The sequence below is a fragment of the Lasioglossum baleicum genome, chromosome 5, assembly GCF_051020765.1.
Source record: "Lasioglossum baleicum chromosome 5, iyLasBale1, whole genome shotgun sequence".
Taxonomy (NCBI): Eukaryota; Metazoa; Arthropoda; class Insecta; order Hymenoptera; family Halictidae; genus Lasioglossum; species Lasioglossum baleicum.
In genome coordinates, this window is record NC_134933.1 from 3,867,163 (window position 1) to 3,889,479 (window position 22,317).

At 38.9% G+C, this 22,317-nt stretch overlaps 3 protein-coding genes across 3 annotated transcripts in view; 2 read left to right on the top strand and 1 right to left on the bottom strand.

Moving 5' to 3' along the window:
• Positions 1-22,317, bottom strand: part of LOC143209177 (nuclear RNA export factor 1-like) — a 165,244-nt gene that overhangs the window by 24,265 nt on the left and 118,662 nt on the right. The window lies entirely within an intron of this gene.
• LOC143209175 (uncharacterized) lies at positions 11,168-14,360 on the top strand. Its single transcript, XM_076424511.1, is given in 2 exon segments — positions 11,168-12,784; positions 12,787-14,360. Coding segments are annotated over 2 exon segments (1,995 nt in total). The 5' UTR covers positions 11,168-11,184; the 3' UTR covers positions 13,182-14,360.
• Positions 16,168-18,547, top strand: LOC143209180 (uncharacterized). The gene is made up of 2 exons (XM_076424524.1): positions 16,168-18,258; positions 18,408-18,547. The coding sequence occupies exons 1-2, from the start codon at positions 17,665-17,667 to the stop codon at positions 18,504-18,506; spliced, it is 693 nt and encodes a 230-aa protein (XP_076280639.1). The 5' UTR covers positions 16,168-17,664; the 3' UTR covers positions 18,507-18,547.

Genomic DNA, 22,317 nt, shown 5'->3' on the forward strand with positions numbered 1-22,317 from the left:
GATTAATTATCATAAGCCGAATCAGCGTAACGGTAAATACTAATATTTATAACAATTACTAACTCTCGTATCGATTACTCAAAACTCAAATGTATTCTGAATTCATTGTTTAAATACACTCCGTTTAACTTCTATTAAACATCAGCTTCTCCAAATTCATTTCGAACCCCTGACTTCGATTTCCTCGTTACGAATAGATTTTAATAGAATCGCATAAGTATCATAAAATCTTCAATTTCCCGAACCAGAGCCGGTGAATGCAGGTAGGTTCGAAACTGCTTCATATCTCGTAATCATTATTGTAGTAAATTCTTTTAACTCGTACCTCCAATTAAAAGGCGTCCATCTTAGGACGTAACATAAATTTTTGGTGACAGCGGTGGGATACGAGGCAGGAATTGAGGATTTTGTTCCATCTTATCAGAATCATATTTCCACTAAATTTAACAATGGCTAGCGGTGGCGAACAAATCGAAGTCGATATTCAGACACAAGTATTAAGAGAAGCTATCGAACAAATTAAACTAGCTCAGGAAAATAATAAATTCGTGACAGAACTGGGTCCTAAATTCAGAGAACTATCTGGACAAATAACACAAATTCAGGATACATTAGGGATAATAAGTAAACCGACAAAGACCGAACAACGGACACCGAGAAATAGACAGATACCGTCCGACCAGACACAGACTGAAAACCCGATTAGAATTAAAGACGCGTTACAGACCGTACCAGTATTCGATGGTCATAAACCTTCAATATATCAATTTTTACGAGCATGCGAAAGAGCTAAATCCATGCTCCCAGAAAATCAAGAACCGCATTTGGTAAAATTACTTACAAATAAACTTAGAGGACACGCGTTTATGGCTATCGAAGACTCGAATATTGAAACTGTAGAGGAATTTGGGACAAAAATTAAAATGATGTTTGGGGAACAGAAAACCATAAATCAGTATAAGGGAGAATTGGGGAACATATTCCAAAAACCCAACGAAAGTATGTTAGATTATATTAGTCGTACAAAGGATCTAAGATTAGCAATCATGGACGAGGAACGTAGTCAATACGGAGAATTAACAGAAACGAACCTCATAGACTCCGACGTATTAGAAGCCTTTTTGAGAGGATTACCCTCCAATATCTGCGTCAGAGTACGATTAGAAGGGGTTCTGAATTTAGAAGAAGCATACACCAATGCAATCAAAATCTCCAAACAAATGCAACAGGAAGAAGAACGGATGAGAACATTCCAACCTAATCTCAGAGACCGAAAAAATCAGTTTCAGCCGCAATACCGGTATCAACTTACTCCGAACAGGTATCAACAGGCTCCAAGACACGATAACAACACGGGATCACGCTGGCGTAACAACGCTACCGATAACGATAGGAATGACACCGGTAACCAGAGACCTAATAGAGAAACAGGAATCAGTAATCAAGCCGGAACAAGTAACCCACCTGTTACTTGTAATTATTGTAAAAAACCAGGACACGTAATCAAAGAATGCTATAAATTCAAGGCCAAGGTGGACTCAGGAGAGATAGTGCCTTATTCCCAACAGAAGTCGGGAAACGGGAGATTTCCCCCAGGGAACAGTGGCGCGCCCCAGGGAGGAAAATCCACGGAGCGCAAATCGATAATGAAAATCGATACATCCTCACCGAAGATTTCACATACACCAATGGAAACCACGACAATCCAACAGAACGACTCTCCAGGAACGAGTCACCTCAAGGAAGTAAAAAGGATCAAGGAATCGAGGATGGAAGAAGAGGAATTCGACTTAGAAGGGTTATCAATATTCAGCTAGATTCAACTAGAAATACCCCCACCATAAAGATCACTTCACCAGACCTCCAAGGAATAACGACACTTTTAGTGGACTCAGGTTCGGAAGTCAACCTCATCAAAGAAATCATGGTCCCAAAAACTGCGAACATCGTTACAGATAATGCTATTCATATTCGAGGAATCTCGACCGAGGTCCTGGCCACCCTAGGGACGGCATCAATCAGGATAGCAGGTCATCCAGTATTATTCCATGTTGTTAGCAACCGAATATCGATAGATCAAAACGGAATCCTAGGATCCGAATTTTTACGAGATCATCAAGCGAATGTTGATTATTCCGAAAAACATGTAAAATGGGGAACTACTTATGTACCATTTTTCGAAGAACAACAAATAATCGTTCCTAAGAGAACATCAATTCCACTAATAGTAAATATAATCAATCCTGAAATACAGCAGGGTTACATTCCTCAAATCCTAAAGAGAAAGGAATATTTATTGGAGAAACCGTGGTCAGTAACTGTTGGAATTATGAGTTGGATGTCATATCTATATTACTGTTTATATATGGTACTGTGTTGTGTTGTATGAGTCGACATTCTAGGTAAATAGTATGGGCAGTGACCGATGTGCGATTCGGTAGTAGTGAAATGTATTCTGTAGAGAACAGACGTAGTGAACAGTGAGCCATAGAGAGATATATACATAGAGTGTGTATAAGAGAGCATATTATTCATTTATAAAAACAGATAAATACGTATTGTAATTAGACATTTATATACTACAAAATATAAGCAATTTCCACAACGAAATCCACGATTTTCTACATGGTAGCAGAGCGTGGTTTGCTAAAAGTGAAAAGTAACGAGTAAAACGTGGTCGACACGAGGCAGTGTAATACAAGATGGCGTATGTAAAGACGGACGACATCGTAATACCAGTGTTCGATGGTACTGACTATACGAGCTGGAAAAAGAGAATCTTGATGCTCCTGAGGTATAAAAAGTGTAAAACTGTGGTAGACAGACAAATGATATCTACGGATAAGAGAGAGGAATGGGAAGAAATGTGTGTGAAGGCTATGAACTATATATACAGTGCGATAAGCAATAAGCAACTGGAATACGTGAGTGAACTGAATTCCGCGTTTGATATAATAAGGAAGTTCGACAGTATGTATTTGAAAGAGTCAACGGCGTTGCAAATAGTTTGTAGGAATAAACTAGAGACAATAAAAATGAAAAATTATACTGGAGTAACGGTCTTCTTCGACGACTTTGAAAAAGCGGTGAATAGTTTAAAGACCGCTGGTGCAAAAGTGACAGAAAATGAAAAATTGAATTATATGCTGAAAGCACTACCAAGCTCGTACAGTCATATTGGTGATTTAGTTGATGTACTCCCGGAGGCAGAAAGGACTGTGGATTACCTAAAGAGTAAAATTCTGTTAAAATCATTAGAAAAAGCTGATGGGGATAAAAATGATGAAAGCCTAGTTAAAGCAAATGCTTTTACGGCAATGAAGCCGTCTACTAGTGAGAAGCGAACGGTGACGTGTTACAATTGTGGTAAGCCAGGCCACATCAAGAAGGACTGTCGACAAGGACAAACGTATAATAGAGGATATCTAAGAAGAGGACAATATACACATGGGCCTAGAAGATTCCAGAATACGAGTGAACAAGTGAGAAGGTCAAATTCCCAAGCTGGACGGGGATATTACAGAAGTACACAGAACGAACAAAGAAATGGAAACTGTTTCATGGTGAATGTAGCCGGAGCAAGGGCAAACAGTGTAAACATAGCGGAAAGTCAAGAGTTAATATGGATCCTCGATAGCGGATGTACAAACCACATCGTTAACAGTGACACCTATTACCAGAAGTATGAAACTCTGAAGGAACCGGTAAAGGTTAGGATCGGTGATGGCCGAACGCTGTATGCAACAAAGAAAGGTAGTATTCAGGCAACATTTTTTGTATATGGGAAAAGGTCTGAAATAACGTTAAATGAAGTGTATTATGTTAAAGACATGGATTCAAATTTGATTAGTTATGCTATGGTAACTGAGAATGGAAACAGAATTAGTTCGATCGGAAAGACAACAAGAATCTTTAATAAATATAATGAGCTGATTGCAGTTGCGGAAAAGCAACATAACCTATTCATAATGAAAAGTGAAATTAATGAAGAAAATAGGGTAAGAGTAAATTTAACAACCAATATAAACGGAGAAAACCAACTAGAGAAATGGCATCGTATTTTAGGACATGTTAATTTCAAATATTTACGTATGCTTAGCAAAAATGAATTAATAAAAGGATTACCAAAGGAATTGGATAGCAGCTACTTAAAGTGTAAAATATGTATAGAGAACAAGATGAGCAACCTGCCGTTTCGGAATCAAAGAACGAGGGCTGAAGAATTACTGGAAATTGTTCACACAGATGTGAATGGACCACATGCAACTGAAGGTTGTGGAGGAGAAAAATACTTTGTTTCGTTTATCGACGATTATAGCGGTCTAGCAAAGGTTTTCTGTATAAAGACGAAAGATTTAGTATATGATTGTTTACAGGATTACTTAAATGAGGTAGAAAACCTGACTGGAAAAAGGGTCAAGAAATTAAGGTATGACAATGGGAAGGAATACCTTAACAGAAATATGTATGAGTTAGCACGAAAGAAGGGCTTTCAAATAAACACGTGTCCCCCTTATGTTCATCAATTGAATGGAACTGCAGAGAGGTTCAACAGGACCATTATGGGAATAGCAAGATGTTTGCTGGCTGAAGCTGGGATAGAAAGAAGGTTTTGGCCTGAGTGCATTATGGCAGCAACTTATTTGAAAAATAGATCATTAATAAATATGAGGAAGAATAAGACACCATATGAAATCTTTTTCAGTAAGAAACCGTGTGCAGATAATTTACGCTTATATGGAAGCAAGGTCTTTGTAAGGGTTCCTGAAGAACAACGAAGATCAAAATGGGATAAGAAGGCTGAACTAGGAATTCTTGTAGGATATACCGAGGTTGGTTACAGAATTCTAATAAATAATAAAGTAATTGTTGCCAGAAATGTGGATATTATTGAAAATGAAAGGAAATGCATAGGTTTTAATGAAACTCGAGAAGAAGAAGATGACAGAAGAAGATCAAAGAGAACAACGAATCCTCCAAGGAGATACCATGAAGAGTATATATTCGCCAAGTACTGCAACGTGGATGTACCAGACACCTACGAAGAAGCAATGGCAAGTGTTGAAGTGAAACAGTGGCAAAATGCAATGAAACGCGAAATGAAAAGTTTAGAATCAAATAAAACCTGGAAACTAGTGGAAAAACCAGAAAAGCAAGTACTTGATGTAAAGTGGGTGTATTCAAAGAAAAATAATGGAATTTTTAAAGCGAGACTTGTAGTGAGAGGGTATCAGCAAAGTGATGTGATATATGATACATACGCTCCTGTGTTTAAAATGCAAACTTTAAAAATATTATTATCCTACTGTTGTGAAAAAGGTATGGAAATTGAGCAGATGGATGTAGAGACAGCATTTCTGAATGGAAGAGTGAAATCTGAAATTTATGTAAAACAACCAATGGGTTTTTGTAAGAGGATTGACAAAGTGTATAAATTATATAAATCATTGTATGGTTTGAGGGAGAGCCCACGGGCATGGTATGAATGTTTTGACAACTATATAAAAGAGTTAGGATTTAGTAAATGCGAATATGATTACTGTCTATATTATAGAATTCAAAATAGCGAACAGATTTTTGTTTTACTTTTCGTCGATGATATATTGATATGCAGTAGAGATAGGAATAAAATTAAAGATGTTAAAATTAATTTAGCGAACAGATTTAAAATGAAAGACATTGGAAAGGTAAAATGTTATGTAGGTATTGAGATAGAGTACACATATGAAAAGAAAAATATATTAACCTTGAGTCAATGCGAATACATAGAAGCACTAGCGAAAAAATATATGATTGATAAAGCTAAATTATACGAGACGCCGATAGAATCAAAACTAAAATTAGAACCTGCAGTAAGAGCAGAAACAAATGTCAATTTCAGAAATTTAATTGGAGCATTGCTTTATATTAGTACAGGTACAAGACCTGATATTGCTTTTAGTGTAAATTATTTGAGTAAATTCCAAAATTGCTTCGATAAAACTCATTATAAATATGCGTTGAGAATATTGAAATACTTGTACTTGACAAGAAACTTAAAGTTGACATATAAAAGGACAAAACAAGTAGAAGTATTAGATTGTTTTGTGGATGCAGATTGGGCTGGTGACTGCATTGATCGAAAGTCAACGACGGGATATGTAATTCGACTCTATGGCAATGTAATTTTTTGGAAAACACGGAAACAAAAGAGTGTTGTAAAATCTTCAACTTTTGCGGAGTATGTTGCCCTGTCTGAAGCAGTGACTGAGATTATTGCGATTAAAGGAACAATTGAAACGTTTAATGTATTTCTGAAAGAATGCGTAAAAATTTACGAGGATAATTTAGGAGCGGTTATAATAGCCAAGAATGGAAACTTAACGAAAAATTCGAAGCACATTGAAGTGCATTACCATTATGTACACGAGAACTATGTTAATAACGTAATTGATATAGTTAAGATTGGAACGAATGATAATATGGCCGACATATTTACTAAGGCATTAGATAAAGAGAAATTTGTTAAATTTAGAAAATTATTGAATATTATATGAATGAGGATTATCGAGGAAACGAAGATGAACATCAACTCAAAGAAGGGTGTTGGAATTATGAGTTGGATGTCATATCTATATTACTGTTTATATATGGTACTGTGTTGTGTTGTATGAGTCGACATTCTAGGTAAATAGTATGGGCAGTGACCGATGTGCGATTCGGTAGTAGTGAAATGTATTCTGTAGAGAACAGACGTAGTGAACAGTGAGCCATAGAGAGATATATACATAGAGTGTGTATAAGAGAGCATATTATTCATTTATAAAAACAGATAAATACGTATTGTAATTAGACATTTATATACTACAAAATATAAGCAATTTCCACAACGAAATCCACGATTTTCTACAGTAACAATAAAGGGAGAGCCTACATAAGAATAACCAACGCGACATTGAAAGACTACGTCCTCGACGTACCTATGGTGAAACTGGAGCCGTTCGAAGAAACTACAAAACGGTCAGTCAGCAGAGTCAGCACCCGCCAAGTAGCGACAGCAAGGTGTCGCAATCGACTCGAAGATATCTTGGAACTACTAAGACTTGATCACCTCAATGAAGAGGAAAAAGAAAATATTTTAAAACTGATAGAACGAAACCAGGATAGATTCAATATCCCTGGAGAAATCCTCGAAGGCACTGTGGTGCTACAACACAGAATTTATACCACAGACGACATTCCAGTAAATACTCGACAATATCGCTTTCCACAAATTCATAAAGAAGAAATTAATAGACAAGTACAGGAATTATTAGAAACAGACGTGATCGAATCATCAACATCACCATACAATTCGCCAGTATGGATCGTACCAAAGAAGCAAGATTCTCGCGGAAACAAACGATGGCGTCTCGTAATCGATTATCGTAATTTGAATGAGAAAACAATTGGTGATGCATACCCTTTACCTAATATTACAGAAATTTTAGATCAACTTGGAAGTGCCAAATATTTTTCCATATTTGATTTAGCTTCCGGATTCCACCAAATTAAAATGACATCTGAGGACGCTCATAAGACAGCATTCTCAACACCGTATGGCCACTTTCAATTTAAAAGAATGCCTTTTGGTTTGAAAAATGCTCCAGCCACATTTCAACGTTTGATGAACAGTGTTCTGGCAGGGCTTCAGGGATCCGAACTATTCGTGTATCTAGACGACATAGTAATATATTCTAGTTCCTTACGAGAGCACGAAATTAAATTTAATAAACTAATGGATCGATTACGCACTGCACGATTAAAACTACAACCCGACAAATGCGAGTTTTTACGACACGAAGTAACCTACTTGGGACATATAATTAGCGAAGATGGTTTAAAACCTGATCCAAAGAAAATAGAAGCAGTACAGAATTTTCCAAAACCAAAAACCGCGAAACATATTAAACAATTCTTGGGATTAGCTGGATACTATCGAAGATTCATACCGGACTTCTCCGCAACAGCTAAACCATTGACAGATTTATTAAAGAAAGATATCACTTTTGATTGGAAAGAGATGCAGGAAGAATCTTTTAAAACCCTACGTGAAGCCCTCATAACAAAGCCCATATTACAGTTTCCAGATTTTTCAAAAACATTTAATCTCACTACTGATGCATCTGCATATGCTATCGGAGGAATTCTAAGCCAAGGCTCAATTGGAAAGGATCTCCCCATAGCGTACGCTTCTAGATTATTAAATGCAGCCGAACAAAAATATTCCACAATAGAAAAAGAATGTTTAGCAATTGTTTACTGCATATCACACTTTCGGCCATACCTATACGGCCGAACATTCAATATAATTACTGATCATAAACCCTTAGTTTGGCTACACTCCATCAAGGATCCAACTTCTAGATTATGGAAATGGAAATTGAAATTATCGGAATATGAATACAAAATTCATTACAAACAAGGCAAAACCAATGCTAACGCTGATGCCTTATCTCGGAACCCTCCAGAAATCTGTCTACCTTTACACAAACACAAGAATTTTACTAGGAAACGAATTTTTTCAACATCATCAGAAGAAATAGAAGAATTATTATCTGAATCAGCTCAGAAGAAAAGGAAGCTTAACGAACCAAATGAATTAGAAACAGAAGAATCACGATACGTATTGATCAAGAAGAGGAAACTTCCATCTACTTCAGCGGAAGATTCACCTCTACCAGATACGGTACGGAAAAAGAAGACGATTCCATCTGACAATACGCAAACGTCGCAATCAAGTTCTGATCCCAGAACTAGCGTACCCCGCAATTCTTCAAATCTCGACAACTCGTTACAACTCAATACAGAAACACCTAACCAAGAAAATATTATTCCTCCCGCAACTCCTAAATCAATAGAGACTCGTACAGGAGTGCCTAGTTTAACGCAAACACCACACAGATACCCAGAAATCAGAGAAGTTCGCGAACCATTATACATGGGCAAAACGCACAAAGTAGTATTCGTGGACATGAATGGCAAACCAATCGATAAGGGAGCAGAAGAATTAGCAGAAGCCAATTTATTACGTACCACAATTGATCTAACATTTGAACGAGCTCGACTACAACCCCATTATACAGAAAATTTTTACGTTATCGTATTACCGATCAAACAAGATAAATATACACCTATCGAACCAGAAAACATTGTCAACGCCATAGCATCTTTATTAGATGTAACCGAAGAAATGAATCTAGACTCATTCAGTATAAGGAAATCAAACAACATCGAAGATATACCTTGGAAATACATTATAAATCAAATAAAAAGGGCATTTCAAGATCGACCTACAAAAATAACAATATGCACTGGCCAAGTAACAATACCACCAGAGGAAGATAGAACCAACATAATCGAAGAAAAACATATGTCGGCCATCGGTGGACATAAAGGGATAACAAAAACCTACCATCGGATTCGACAATTATATTACTGGGAAGGAATGAAAAAGGATATTCGAAATTTTATACGCACTTGCAACGAATGTCAATTAAAGAAACTAACGAGAATTAAAACAAAGCAACCAATCGAATAACAGCCGCAGATATTGCAGATGGCTTTATTAAAAATTTCATTTGCCGATTTGGAGCCCCAAAAGCAATATTAACAGATTTGGGAACCAACTTTACCTCGAATCTTATGAAACAAGTAGCAAAGAAATTCAAAATCAAACATTATAAAACCACGGCCTACCATCCACAAAGTAATGGTTCAATAGAAAGATCGCACCATGTATTAATGGAATATCTGAAACAGTATGTGAATAATGCGACAAATTGGGACAATTGGTTAGATTTGGCTATGTTCTCATATAATACATCGGTACATGAAGGAACAAGATTCTCTCCACATGAACTAGTATTTGGAAAAATTGCTCGTGAGCCAACAAGTAGCAATCCGGTAAAAGAAAACCTGGAACCTACTTACGCAGAATATCTCAGAGATTTACATTCAACAATCAACGAACTACAATTATCTGCGCGTAAGAACCTAAACGCCGCCAAAGTCAAATCAAAATATTATTATGATCGAAAAATAAACCCACAAAACTTTAAGGTGGCAGATCTGGTATATTTGTTGAAAGAACCATTCAAAGGAAAGTTCAGCGATCAATATACTGGACCTCATAAAGTTATAGAAATTTTACCAAACCAAAACATAAAAATTTTAGTTAATGGTAACCATCGTACTGTACACATAAATAAATTAAAAATGGCCCACATTCGACCTGAACCACAACGGAAATTGCAGACGAGACTGTAGACATACAACAAGACAGACATGACTAACGAAGACAGATATAATATTCTAACACAACTAACAATATTTATATAAATAAATACAGCTCCAATAAATAAAATGCCAATACCAAAGGCCAAATACAACCACGAGGAAATAGTAGAAGAATACTATGGACCTATGGATGGGGTACTACCCATAAACCATCCCGAAACATATCGAAAACTATTGTCCCTACGGTGCGTAAGAGCGCCCTGGGACGGAGCAGTGTATACTCTAGGAGAAACCAGGGCATGCCGAGACTGCTATTACGACATGTCGGAGGAGGACGTATGGGCACACGAGGAAAGAGGACTCCACGTGCTATGTGCCCCCGCAGCGGCGAGAAAAGCTACAAAATGCAAAATCTGTGAAATAAGAATTGCCGAAATGCAACCAGCATGGAAGTGCCCGGACTGTATAGAAGAACACTTTATACTGACCCACACAGATTGGTGGTGGATATACAGGGGAGTTCTCCATGAAGTAGATCAAAGATGGTGAACACCACCGCAACCACCACCACAACATCAAAGTACATTCTAATTCACATATTATACCTTAACCATATATCTATATCTATACATCTATATCTTTCATATACATACACATAATCAAGTAAATTCTATATATACATATTCCCCAAACAACAATCTTATTCTTGTCCCAACCGACCCAACCGACTATTTTACTGCGTTATCTCCAATTAATTAAAGAATGCTATTATTAGTATTCAAACACTAATGATCACATTCTTCCGTTAGCCCCGCAAACAACGAATATACGAACCATTAACGTATAGTAATATATAAGATACTAACCTTAGCAAAAACCAATATAAGTATTGAATCAAATAAGCAGCGAGAAAATCTGTTACAGAAAATGTTAGGGTTTTACCTAATATTCACGTTCATACAACCCTCGCGCACCATTATCGGATACGATTGTAATGGACACCACCTAAACGTGACCACTCTTTCCCTAAAAAACATCAACGACTGCGACATCAACCACGTCACCACGAAGACAGAAGAAGTCCACATTCAACTACTCCAGCTGTCCGATTTCAATTATGTCGATATAAGACAATGCAAGGTCGAAATGTACAGAGTAATTAACTACTGTGGTATGTATTCTCACACATCAGCGGTACAAAACGGAATAATTGAATACATTGAACCCGTGACCGAAGATCAGTGCAACAAAATGCACCTGTTCGGTATAATGTATATAGGAAGAAATATACAACTAAGCGGCTTAAGAGTAAACTCTACGGAAACAAGAACCTTTACTTTGGCGGGAGAATTGAACGTCAACGGTAAATGTCAGGGAGTACAATTCTCAGATCCATACGGATCTTGGGACAATGTAGTCGTACAAGCTGTCGCAAAAATAACACTAAAAACAGCATCAGTACCAGTGAAATTGGAGACGAACAAAATAATGTTAACATCAGGAACCGTGTGCACATTCCAAGACGAAACATGCCTAGACAACGACGATGGATCCACCTTCTGGAGGTCATTCCCACAATCCACCTGCAAATTTGAGCAATACGACATCTTGTATGAAGGACTGGCATCAAAAATCACAGACAGCGTGGACCAAGAAAGATCCCCGTCAGTATTCGCTTTAACCACAGGAGACATAACGTTTGCATTGACTCAATTGGGTGAGATGCCAATATGCGGATACACCCTCTTCCGAACAGAACACCCGAAATGGTTCATCTTAGAAACAACGAAAGAAAGCACATTTATTAGGAAAAAGCCAATGCGTGTGGAAAACCTTGATATTTTCACCTATATAAACTCAAAATTTGTTTATATAGAAAGACACATTAAGAACCAGATGACCAACCTTTATAGAAATATCATTACGCAAAAGTGCAATTTAGAAAAACAAGTGTTAACCAATGCACTGACTATAGCCACTTTAAAACCCGATGAATTTGCACAAATAGTTACAAAACAACCGGGATACATGGCTCTAGTGGCCGGAGAAGTGATCCACATAATAAAATGCGTCGCGGTGGATGTAAAAATCCGACGCACCGAAGACTGCTATTCTGAGTTACCAGTTAGCCACAGAAACCAATCAAAATTCCTAACACCTATAACCCACATACTCACAAGTCATGGAACCCATAGAGATTGTAGTCAGGTACTACCAGTAATGTACGAGATTGACCAACATTGGCATAGGTTATCACCAAGACCAATAGAGGTCATCGCACCCCAAACACTGCAACCAATGAAGGAACCCGAATGGAAGTACGACAACCCATCCAAATTGGCTACCAGCGGAATCTACACTCAAAACGATCTCAACGATTTACGAGATCATATCATGTTCCCTGCCGAGAAATCAGCTGTGTTAAATTCTGTCGCACGAAGCATGACAGGAAAAAACATACCAGCAAATTCAATTTCCATTATGGGCATGATGAACGAAGAAACACTAAATGAAATAGCAGAAAGCGCAGCCAGAAATTCTGGAATGGATTCATCACATTTGGATCCTTTAGCGCAGGAGTGCTAGCTGTGTTTATCATCTTCAAATTTATCAAGACGATACTCGACACCATAATACACGGTTATCAGCTACACTCGATATACGGATGCGGTCTCACCTTGTGCGGAGCCGCATGGAGTTCGCTGACGCACCTGCTCATACGCCGAGCTGACGAACGGAGAAACAAGACCCCAGCAGCTGACGAGTCGAGCGACGACCTTCGCGACACCCGATCCAGGGTCGACAGACCGGGTACATCCGAGTTCAACAAAGTAGCGGAGCAGCTTAAACAAATTTCCTTTGGAAATTTGCTTTCTAAAGGGGAAGGTGTCACGTCCGGTGGTCCAACCGTCATTAATAAATAATAAATAACCACAATACAAATATTCCCTAACTCTATTTAATAATTTCTTTAACTAATGTTGCGCAAGAAATAGAAATAAAATATTGTAATCATATACTAAGCGAATAAACCGAAATATAATACGCGAGCGAGGTTAAATAACAAAAGCAGCTGCAGGCCACCTACAGCGCAAAATTACAAGAAAACCACCCAAGCAAAAATTAAATACCAAGAAGACCAAGAACGCAATAGAGCTGACACATAGACCGAAAGCACTCCGGAAGAACGCGAGAAACGGAGGATCCAGCTGAGAGAGAGAAAGACACAGGAATAATTCAACGAATAAAAACTGCAGAATACGATTATGATGACAAGTGAAAACCGAACCAACTCCACAAGGATTTGGGGTAGAACAAAAGATAGAAGAAAATATAAAAACGACGACACCTCGCCAGCGTGGCAGTAGTAATAAAACCAGCAGTCGAGTAACGAGTCGTACTATTATAATCTCAAACAATATTTGTGAAATACCCGCGATTCGATAACGTTCGTGATTGTACAAGTGTGTGTTACCAAAACAAACTCTAACCGAACCCTAGAGGATTAATTATCATAAGCCGAATCAGCGTAACGGTAAATACTAATATTTATAACAATTACTAACTCTCGTATCGATTACTCAAAACTCAAATGTATTCTGAATTCATTGTTTAAATACACTCCGTTTAACTTCTATTAAACATCAGCTTCTCCAAATTCATTTCGAACCCCTGACTTCGATTTCCTCGTTACGAATAGATTTTAATAGAATCGCATAAGTATCATAAAATCTTCAATTTCCCGAACCAGAGCCGGTGAATGCAGGTAGGTTCGAAACTGCTTCATATCTCGTAATCATTATTGTAATAAATTCTTTTAACTCGTACCTCCAATTAAAAGGCGTCCATCTTAGGACGTAACACTGTATGTAACCATGGATATAGGAATATAGGGATGGAGCATGAGCTAGCATTTTGGGCAAGGGGGGTGATTTCTTTTCCGGAGGGGACGAGGTAGACGCATGGATCTATGGGTAGAAGTTCCATCTTTTTCATTGGCTGTGTCCGGTGGTGTCCGGCGCAAGCGCAGTACGTCATTATGCATGCGTTACATAATGGTTACATACAGTTACATAACCTTCTCTGACCTTTTGTCAGAATTTGGGACTCAAAGAATTTGAGGATTGCGAAGCAACGGTTAAATTTTTATTAATGTTTAATGACATTTTCGATATTTTAAATTCCAAAAATATGAACCAAAAAGGGTTTAAACAAGCTATAAATTTAAATAACATTGATTTCATAAGAAATAGGTTTGACAAATTCAAATTATATGTAATGAATTTAAAAAATGAATCTGGGGAACTAATAATACATTCTCGTCGGAAAACTGGCTTTGTAGGATTACCAGAACAATGGAAATCCTCACAGGAATAAACCCATTGGATATAAGAATCAAGGAAATAGCGCTAAGAACAAACATAGTTCGTACTGTTGCAAGTTTCTTATCTACGCGAGTGTCCTGGTCTGAATGCATGTTGTGCTCTGTGTAGTGGTGTCTCCTTCAGGTGTGTGTTTTTTAGGTATCGGTCTATTAGTCTTTCCGTTGTCTTCAGTAAGGAAGGTGTGAGGCATATCGGTCGGTATGCCTTGGGGCTAGTGTAGTCTGTTTTGTCCACCGCAAGCCAGGGACCATGACCATAGATCGAGACATGCTCCTAGTGAGTATGCGGATCTCCTCGCCGTAGAATAAAAACCCAGGCGGTGGCCAACATACACAAATAAACACCCTGGAAAAGGTGGAAAAAGCTCCAACACAGTCCAACGCAGGATTGTGTGGTGTGCGTTTGCATCCATCCCTATTATTAGGTCATGGTCTTTGTCCGTACACCAGTTTATGATTGTATCCAGAGTGTTTAGTAGTGTTTGTAGATACCGCTAAACAAACTACTCAAATACTTCGAAACAATCAACCCATGGAAATACTAACGACCCACGTTCAGACACAAGAACATGGTGCAACGTAAAAAACGGACCAAACTCGCATATGCACCACAAACCCAAACCCAATCTCGAACCAAGACTAACAAACCAACTCACGAGTTTCAGCATGTCACCCCCCATGGCACGCATAACACAAGACATCGCACAATTAAGATGTGCGGCAGACGAGAACACATGGGATGGTGTCATCCCGCTGCATCGCCCAGACACATACGGATATATAATATCCCTGAATTGTCTCCGCAACCTCATCGACACGGCGACAATAGAAGATACAGTATACTTTATGGGGTGTGCCACCCAAATAGCACAAAATAGAAGAGTGGAGCCCCAACCAGCGGTGCTACACTTCATCAGCCATAGTGTCACACTCGCCGAAAGAATAACCTGCCAGAACTGTAACTGCAGACTCCTCACCGTGAGAACAGCGGGCGTCTGCGCGGAATGCACAGAAGCTGTATACAACATGGGGACCATAGACTTCCGAAGACTAGGGGAAGGGTATGCCTTAACCGTCATACTCCCGAACGGACATAGAGTGGTCCAAGGAATAGGAAACTACCGGCAACAACAATAACACCAATACAACACAGTAACACAAAATCACATACAAACACTCAACACAACAACTGACAAACAAACAAACTAACACAACCAAAACAGAATAATCACGTTTACTTTGATTACACAACAGAATAAGATGCCGATACCTAGCTACGCGCTACCCCAGACAGTCAACGAACTGAGATGGGTGGCCAACCATAGGCATTGGGATGGTGTAATCCCCCTGCTCCATCCGGAGGCATATGAGGATTTCAGCGACATGCTATGTGTCAAAGTAATCCGGGGGGTACACCTCATGAGAGATGCGCACGTTTGCCGGGAGTGCATCCCCCATCTATTAGAGGAGGACCGACAGGTGGTGCAAAGTATAGAATACCCACATATGATGGGACTCCCCACATATAGGATGCAATCGTTCCGGTGCAGGCGGTGCAACAGGCGCACGGTCATAACACAACCCGCGCTGAACTGCGCGGACTGCACTGGGAGCCTGCTGATAGCCTCGAACGTGGACATCGACAACATAAACACATTTAGAATGCTGGCGGTACTAGGAATCTATATTGAGGACATGAGAGAGTTTGACAACTGAAAACATACATAATAAAACATATTAACCTTTCTGTACCATCACTACATGCTGTACATTTAATAACCCCTGATACCCTACCACAGACCTAAGCACTCATGCGACTCAAACCACCAAAGAATTAGGGGACTAAATCTCAACAAGAGAATGGAGGATCGTACTGAGAGACAAGTGCCGGGGAGGGGCGCGCTGTTTCCAAAAAAAAAAAACAACAACACTCGAATAGCCAAAGCAGGAAATACTGCGAAGTAGTACACCTCCCCACTCCCTCGCAATTAACTCCACATAATACAATCATAACTGTTACACTTCCTAGAAGCCCCACACACAACCAAAAGGCCTATTCCTACAGGGATATAACACCATTCAAACCGCGACATGTATAATCTTCTTAAATTTTATCCCAAAGAAAGCATTGTCTCATAGTACGGACTCCTACCTTGAAAAAAGAGAGGAAGAAAGAAAGAAGAATGATGTACACGATCACTAATATCTCTTATTTATAACACATAGATGGAACTTCCCCATCGACCAGATCAAAAACTACTATGAATGCACAAAATACACCTGCGTGCGGGTAAAGAGAGGCACCAGGACGATTGACCACCGACAAATCTGCCTACCATGTAGAGATACATGGACCAAACCCACCGAGGACAATAGGCTAAAAGAAGCACACTGGGTGCAAACCCAAGAAACAAGCCTAAGGGCCTATAGATGCGGCATATGTGGGGCAAATACAATAAAAACAAGACCCGCCCTATTTTGTAACACTTGCACCTACAAACTACAATAAATAAATAAACAAACATACTGTTAGATACACAACAACCGCAACTAGATCGCGCTCCGGTCGGCGTGACCGAAAAGGAAGAATGTGTACAAATCTAGAGAATGAGGCACACCGGGATCCGAGACGCGATTGTAAGAGAGTCTACGCCTGACTATACATACGAACAGTCATAGACAACCGTGCGTGTGAAATAAGCGACAGTCAAATGTAACGACGAACAAGTTCTTGTGAACAATAAATGGTGTCTTGTCGAATACATAACAAGAAGAATGGCGACGAGGATGGGATAGACGGTATATCCTGGGAAGAATACGTACGTACCATACAGACTACGCAGTAGCTAAATCGCGCACGCCACGTGGCCTACAGGCACGTTAAAATTTTACGATACGCGGCATAGAGAGGTGGAATTACATTGCTACACACGCCACACCGCAAAGATTTTCGTTGAAAGTACATTCCAACGAAAATATCCATTTCATACATTACATACATACGGAATTGATACATACTTAAAATGGCGGAACCACGTGTACAAGCCGCGCCTCAAGCGTGTCCAAACGTACAAGCCACGTTCAACATTGAACCGTACGAACCATCGATAAATTGGAAAAGATGGGTGAAACGCCTGGAAGGGGCTTTCAAAGTCTTCAAAATACAAAAAGAAGACGAAGTTCCCTATTTATTACACTACATCGGCGCAACAGCTTTCGATATGATCAGCAACAAGTGTGCGCCCAGTGATCCGTACGAGTCCACATACAAAAGTTTAATTCAGAAGCTAGGAGAATTCTACGCTCCGGCGCCACTGGAAATCGCCGAAAATTTCCGTTTTCATCAACGGCGACAAAAGGAGGGCGAAAGCATATTGCAGTATGTGGCGGAACTGCAAAAATTAAGCATAAATTGCAACTTTGGTGCTTACCTAAAAACAGCACTACGAAACCAGTTAGTTTTCGGACTAACGAGCACAAGGATACAATCAAGGTTACTCGAAACAAAGGATCTAACCTTCGACAAGGCCATAGAGTTAGCAACAAGTATGGAAATGTCTGAAAAAGACACAGACCAACTACGTGGATCGTCGGCAACGATACAAGTCGCCGATACAGTAAGGAAATTCCAGAAGCGTCCTTCAAGTAACCAATCAAAACAGACGGCGAGGACGACGCATAACACTCGTTCGATACATCAAACTACACAGTCAAATAATAATAAGAATACAAAATCGTTCGAGAGTAAAAATATCTATTGTTTCAGATGCGGCAAAGGACATTTAGCAACCAAATGTACTATAAACCGAAAAGTGAGATGTACTGCTTGCGGAATCCGGGGCCATATTCAATCAGTATGTTTTAAAAACAAAGGTTATACAAACTACATAGAGGAAATCCTGCATACAGAAGTCGGTAAAGAAGCATTACAGCAAGAACAAGCGGAATACCGCGGAAAATTTATTACGAAACTACAGGTAAACAATAAGTCAATGACATTCGAAGTAGACAGTGGTGCAGCGGTTACAATCGCTAGTAAATCACAAATGTTAAAATTATTTCCAAGTTCGACCATACATACAACCACTTTAAAATTAATTACTTTCTGCAATAACGCGCTCGAAACACTAGGTTACATTACGGTAGGAGTCAAATATGGTAGTACACTACATAAATTAAATATTTATCTTACAAATACGGAAAGATTACCATTATTGGGACGCGAATGGCTACGCCAATTGTTATCCCGTACAGAACTGTGTGAAATCTCTTTAAACCAGGGTACAGTAAACGCATTACACACTACAGACAGAAAATTTCAATTAGACCAAATTTTACAAAAGTACAAAGAGATTCTTAAGCCCGGTTTAGAATGTATAAGAAATAGGCAGGCACGATTGACAGTCAAAGATAGTACAAACCCTGTATTCATAAAGCATCGTACCGTTCCTTTCAAATTATTACCTTTAGTCGAGAAGGAAATCGAAAATTTAGAGGCAGCAGGGATCTTAGTGAAAGTCAACACGTCGGAATGGGCTACACTCATAGTACCTATTTTAAAAAAGGAAGGAAATATTAGAATCTGCGGTGACTATAGTGTCACATTAAACCCAAGTCTAACGGTAGACGATCACCCATTACCTACAATTGATGAATTGTTCGCGCAAATGGCAGGCGGAACTAGTTTCTCAAAAATTGATCTCCGACAAGCCTACTTACAATTAGAGGTTAGGGAAGAAGATCAGGCATTACTTACGTTAAATACGCATAGGGGATTGTACAGACCGACTAGATTAATGTACGGAATTGCTTCTGCTCCAGCTATATGGCAGCGAGAAATTGAAAATATCTTACAAGATATACCGGGGGTGACAGTTTTCCTAGATGATATTAAAATTACAGGTACGAGTGACACAGAACACTTACATAGACTAGAATTAGTTTTTCAAAGACTACATGAATACAATATCAGAATAAATCTAGAGAAAAGCACCTTCTTTACAAATCAAATTGAGTATTGCGGTTACATTATCGACAAAGACGGTATACATAAAGATCGTAAAAAGATAGAAGCGATAGAGAAAATGCCTACACCCCGCAACGTATCTGAAGTTCGATCATTCATTGGTTTTGTAAACTATTACGGGAGATTCATTAAGAATCTCAGTTCAATTCTATACCCTTTAAATAAATTACTACATAAGGAAACTAAATTTGTATGGTCAAAAGAATGCGAGCACGCGTTTACAAACGCAAAGAAAGCTTTCCAAAGCAAAGAGGTACTGGCTCATTACGATCCTAAACTACCTTTAATATTAGCCACGGATGCAAGTTCTTACGGTATAGGGGCTGTACTATCTCATGTTTATCCCGATGGTAGCGAAAGAGCAATACAATACGCTTCGAGTACACTAAATGATACACAAAAGAAATATGCGCAAATTGACAAAGAAGCTTACAGCATAATTTTCGGGATAAAGAAATTTCACCAGTATCTCTACGGGAACAAATTTACTTTGTACACAGACCATAACCCATTAGTACACATATTTTCACCTTCGAAAAGCTTACCAATGTACAGCGCAATGCGTATGCAGCATTATGCGTTATTCTTACGAGGTTTCGATTACACGATAAAATACAAAAATACAAAGTTACATAGCAATGCGGATTGCTTATCGAGATTACCAATTTCAAATCAAAATGAAACTACGTACGACGTAGTAGATGTACATCAAATAAATACAATACATTCATTGCCAATTACATTCGAAAATTTACAAAATGCAACAAAGCAAGACGTACAATTAAGAAAAATATTAAAAGCATTAGAAAATGGTACACGAATAGACAGTAAAGATAAAGCTGGTAGCGAGGAAGTAGAGTACAGTGTCCAACAAGGGGTTCTCTTACGTGGACATCGCGTAGTGATACCTAAAGCATTACAAGCCAGAATTCTAAAAGAATTACATAGCGAACATTTCGGAATCGTTAAAATGAAAATGTTAGCACGCGGCTACGTTTGGTGGATAGGAATAGATAGCGATATTGAGAAAATTGCACGAAATTGTGCAGAATGCAACGCTAATAGAAATAATCCACCAAAACACAAGCACATGTGGGAGCCTGCTACATTTCCATTCGAACGAATACATATAGACTTTGCAGGCCCGTTCAAAGGTCACAATTTTTTAATAATTGTAGATGCGTACACAAAATGGCCTGAAGTTTTCATCGTCAAAAACATTACGGCGGAAACGACAATACAGAAATGTCGCGAAGTTTTTTCAAAATTTGGTTTACCGACACAAGTTGTATCAGATAATGGACGTACGTTTGTATCTAATGAGTTTCAAACATTTTTGCAAAGTAATGGTATTAGCCAGAAACTAACAGCGCCGTACAACCCAGCAACAAACGGGTTAGCGGAACGTTTTGTACAGACTTTAAAGAAATCCTTACATGCGACAGACATGCAAAAAGAAAACCTACACGCAGCGTTACAACGTATATTAATGCGATACAGAATTGCCCCCCATTGTACAACAAAAATGTCCCCTGCAGAACTAATGTTCAACAGAAAAATTCGATGTACATTAGATATAATGCGACCAAATACAAAGGAAGCTACGCGCATACAAGACGATATAGGTATCAAAAGTTTTGAGGAAGGAGAGAGAGTGAGCGTTAGGAATTATCGATACGGAGACAAGTGGTTATTCGGTAGGATTACAAAGCGCACAGGGAAATTACATTATACAATTAAACTAGATGATGGACGAACTTGGAAACGACATATAAATCAAATGAGACTTATTGGAAAATACACACCACCACGTACACCTTCCAAAGATGGAAAGAGTAGATACGCGGATTATTCAATCAATTTTGAAAATACAAATGAAACGGAATCACAGCAAGCAGTCCATCCACTTACGTTAAATAGAGAATTACCTAGAAATACACCGACGCGGAAGTCCGAAAGAGTTCGATCCGTACCTACGAGATACGGAAACGTCCGAAGTCATTAGGAGAAAATAATTGTTGTATTATACTTACCTTTCTTTAGTTCCTACGTGTACATGCGTTACAGCTATAAGCAGATTGCGTTCCAGCGTTACGGCTTTCTCTCTTAAGGAAGAGGGGTGTTAGATACACAACAACCGCAACTAGATCGCGCTCCGGTCGGCGTGACCGAAAAGGAAGAATGTGTACAAATCTAGAGAATGAGGCACACCGGGATCCGAGACGCGATTGTAAGAGAGTCTACGCCTGACTATACATACGAACAGTCATAGACAACCGTGCGTGTGAAATAAGCGACAGTCAAATGTAACGACGAACAAGTTCTTGTGAACAATAAATGGTGTCTTGTCGAATACATAACACATACTTACACAAAATAGACAAATAATATACCTAAACGTTTTATGCTACAAAAAAAACCCCTGCCCATCACATAGGTAGGACCAGAAACCGAACATTCGCAGACAAATCAGGTAACCCACAAAACAGGGACACTACGATAAGGGCGGTGGCCAATAGACACAAAATAAAAACAACCCGGAAAAGGTGGAAAAGATCCACACAATACAACCACAACCTGGGGACCATGACTATAGATCGAGACATGCCCCAGAGGGTATGCGGATCTCCTCGCCGTAGATACCCCCGCC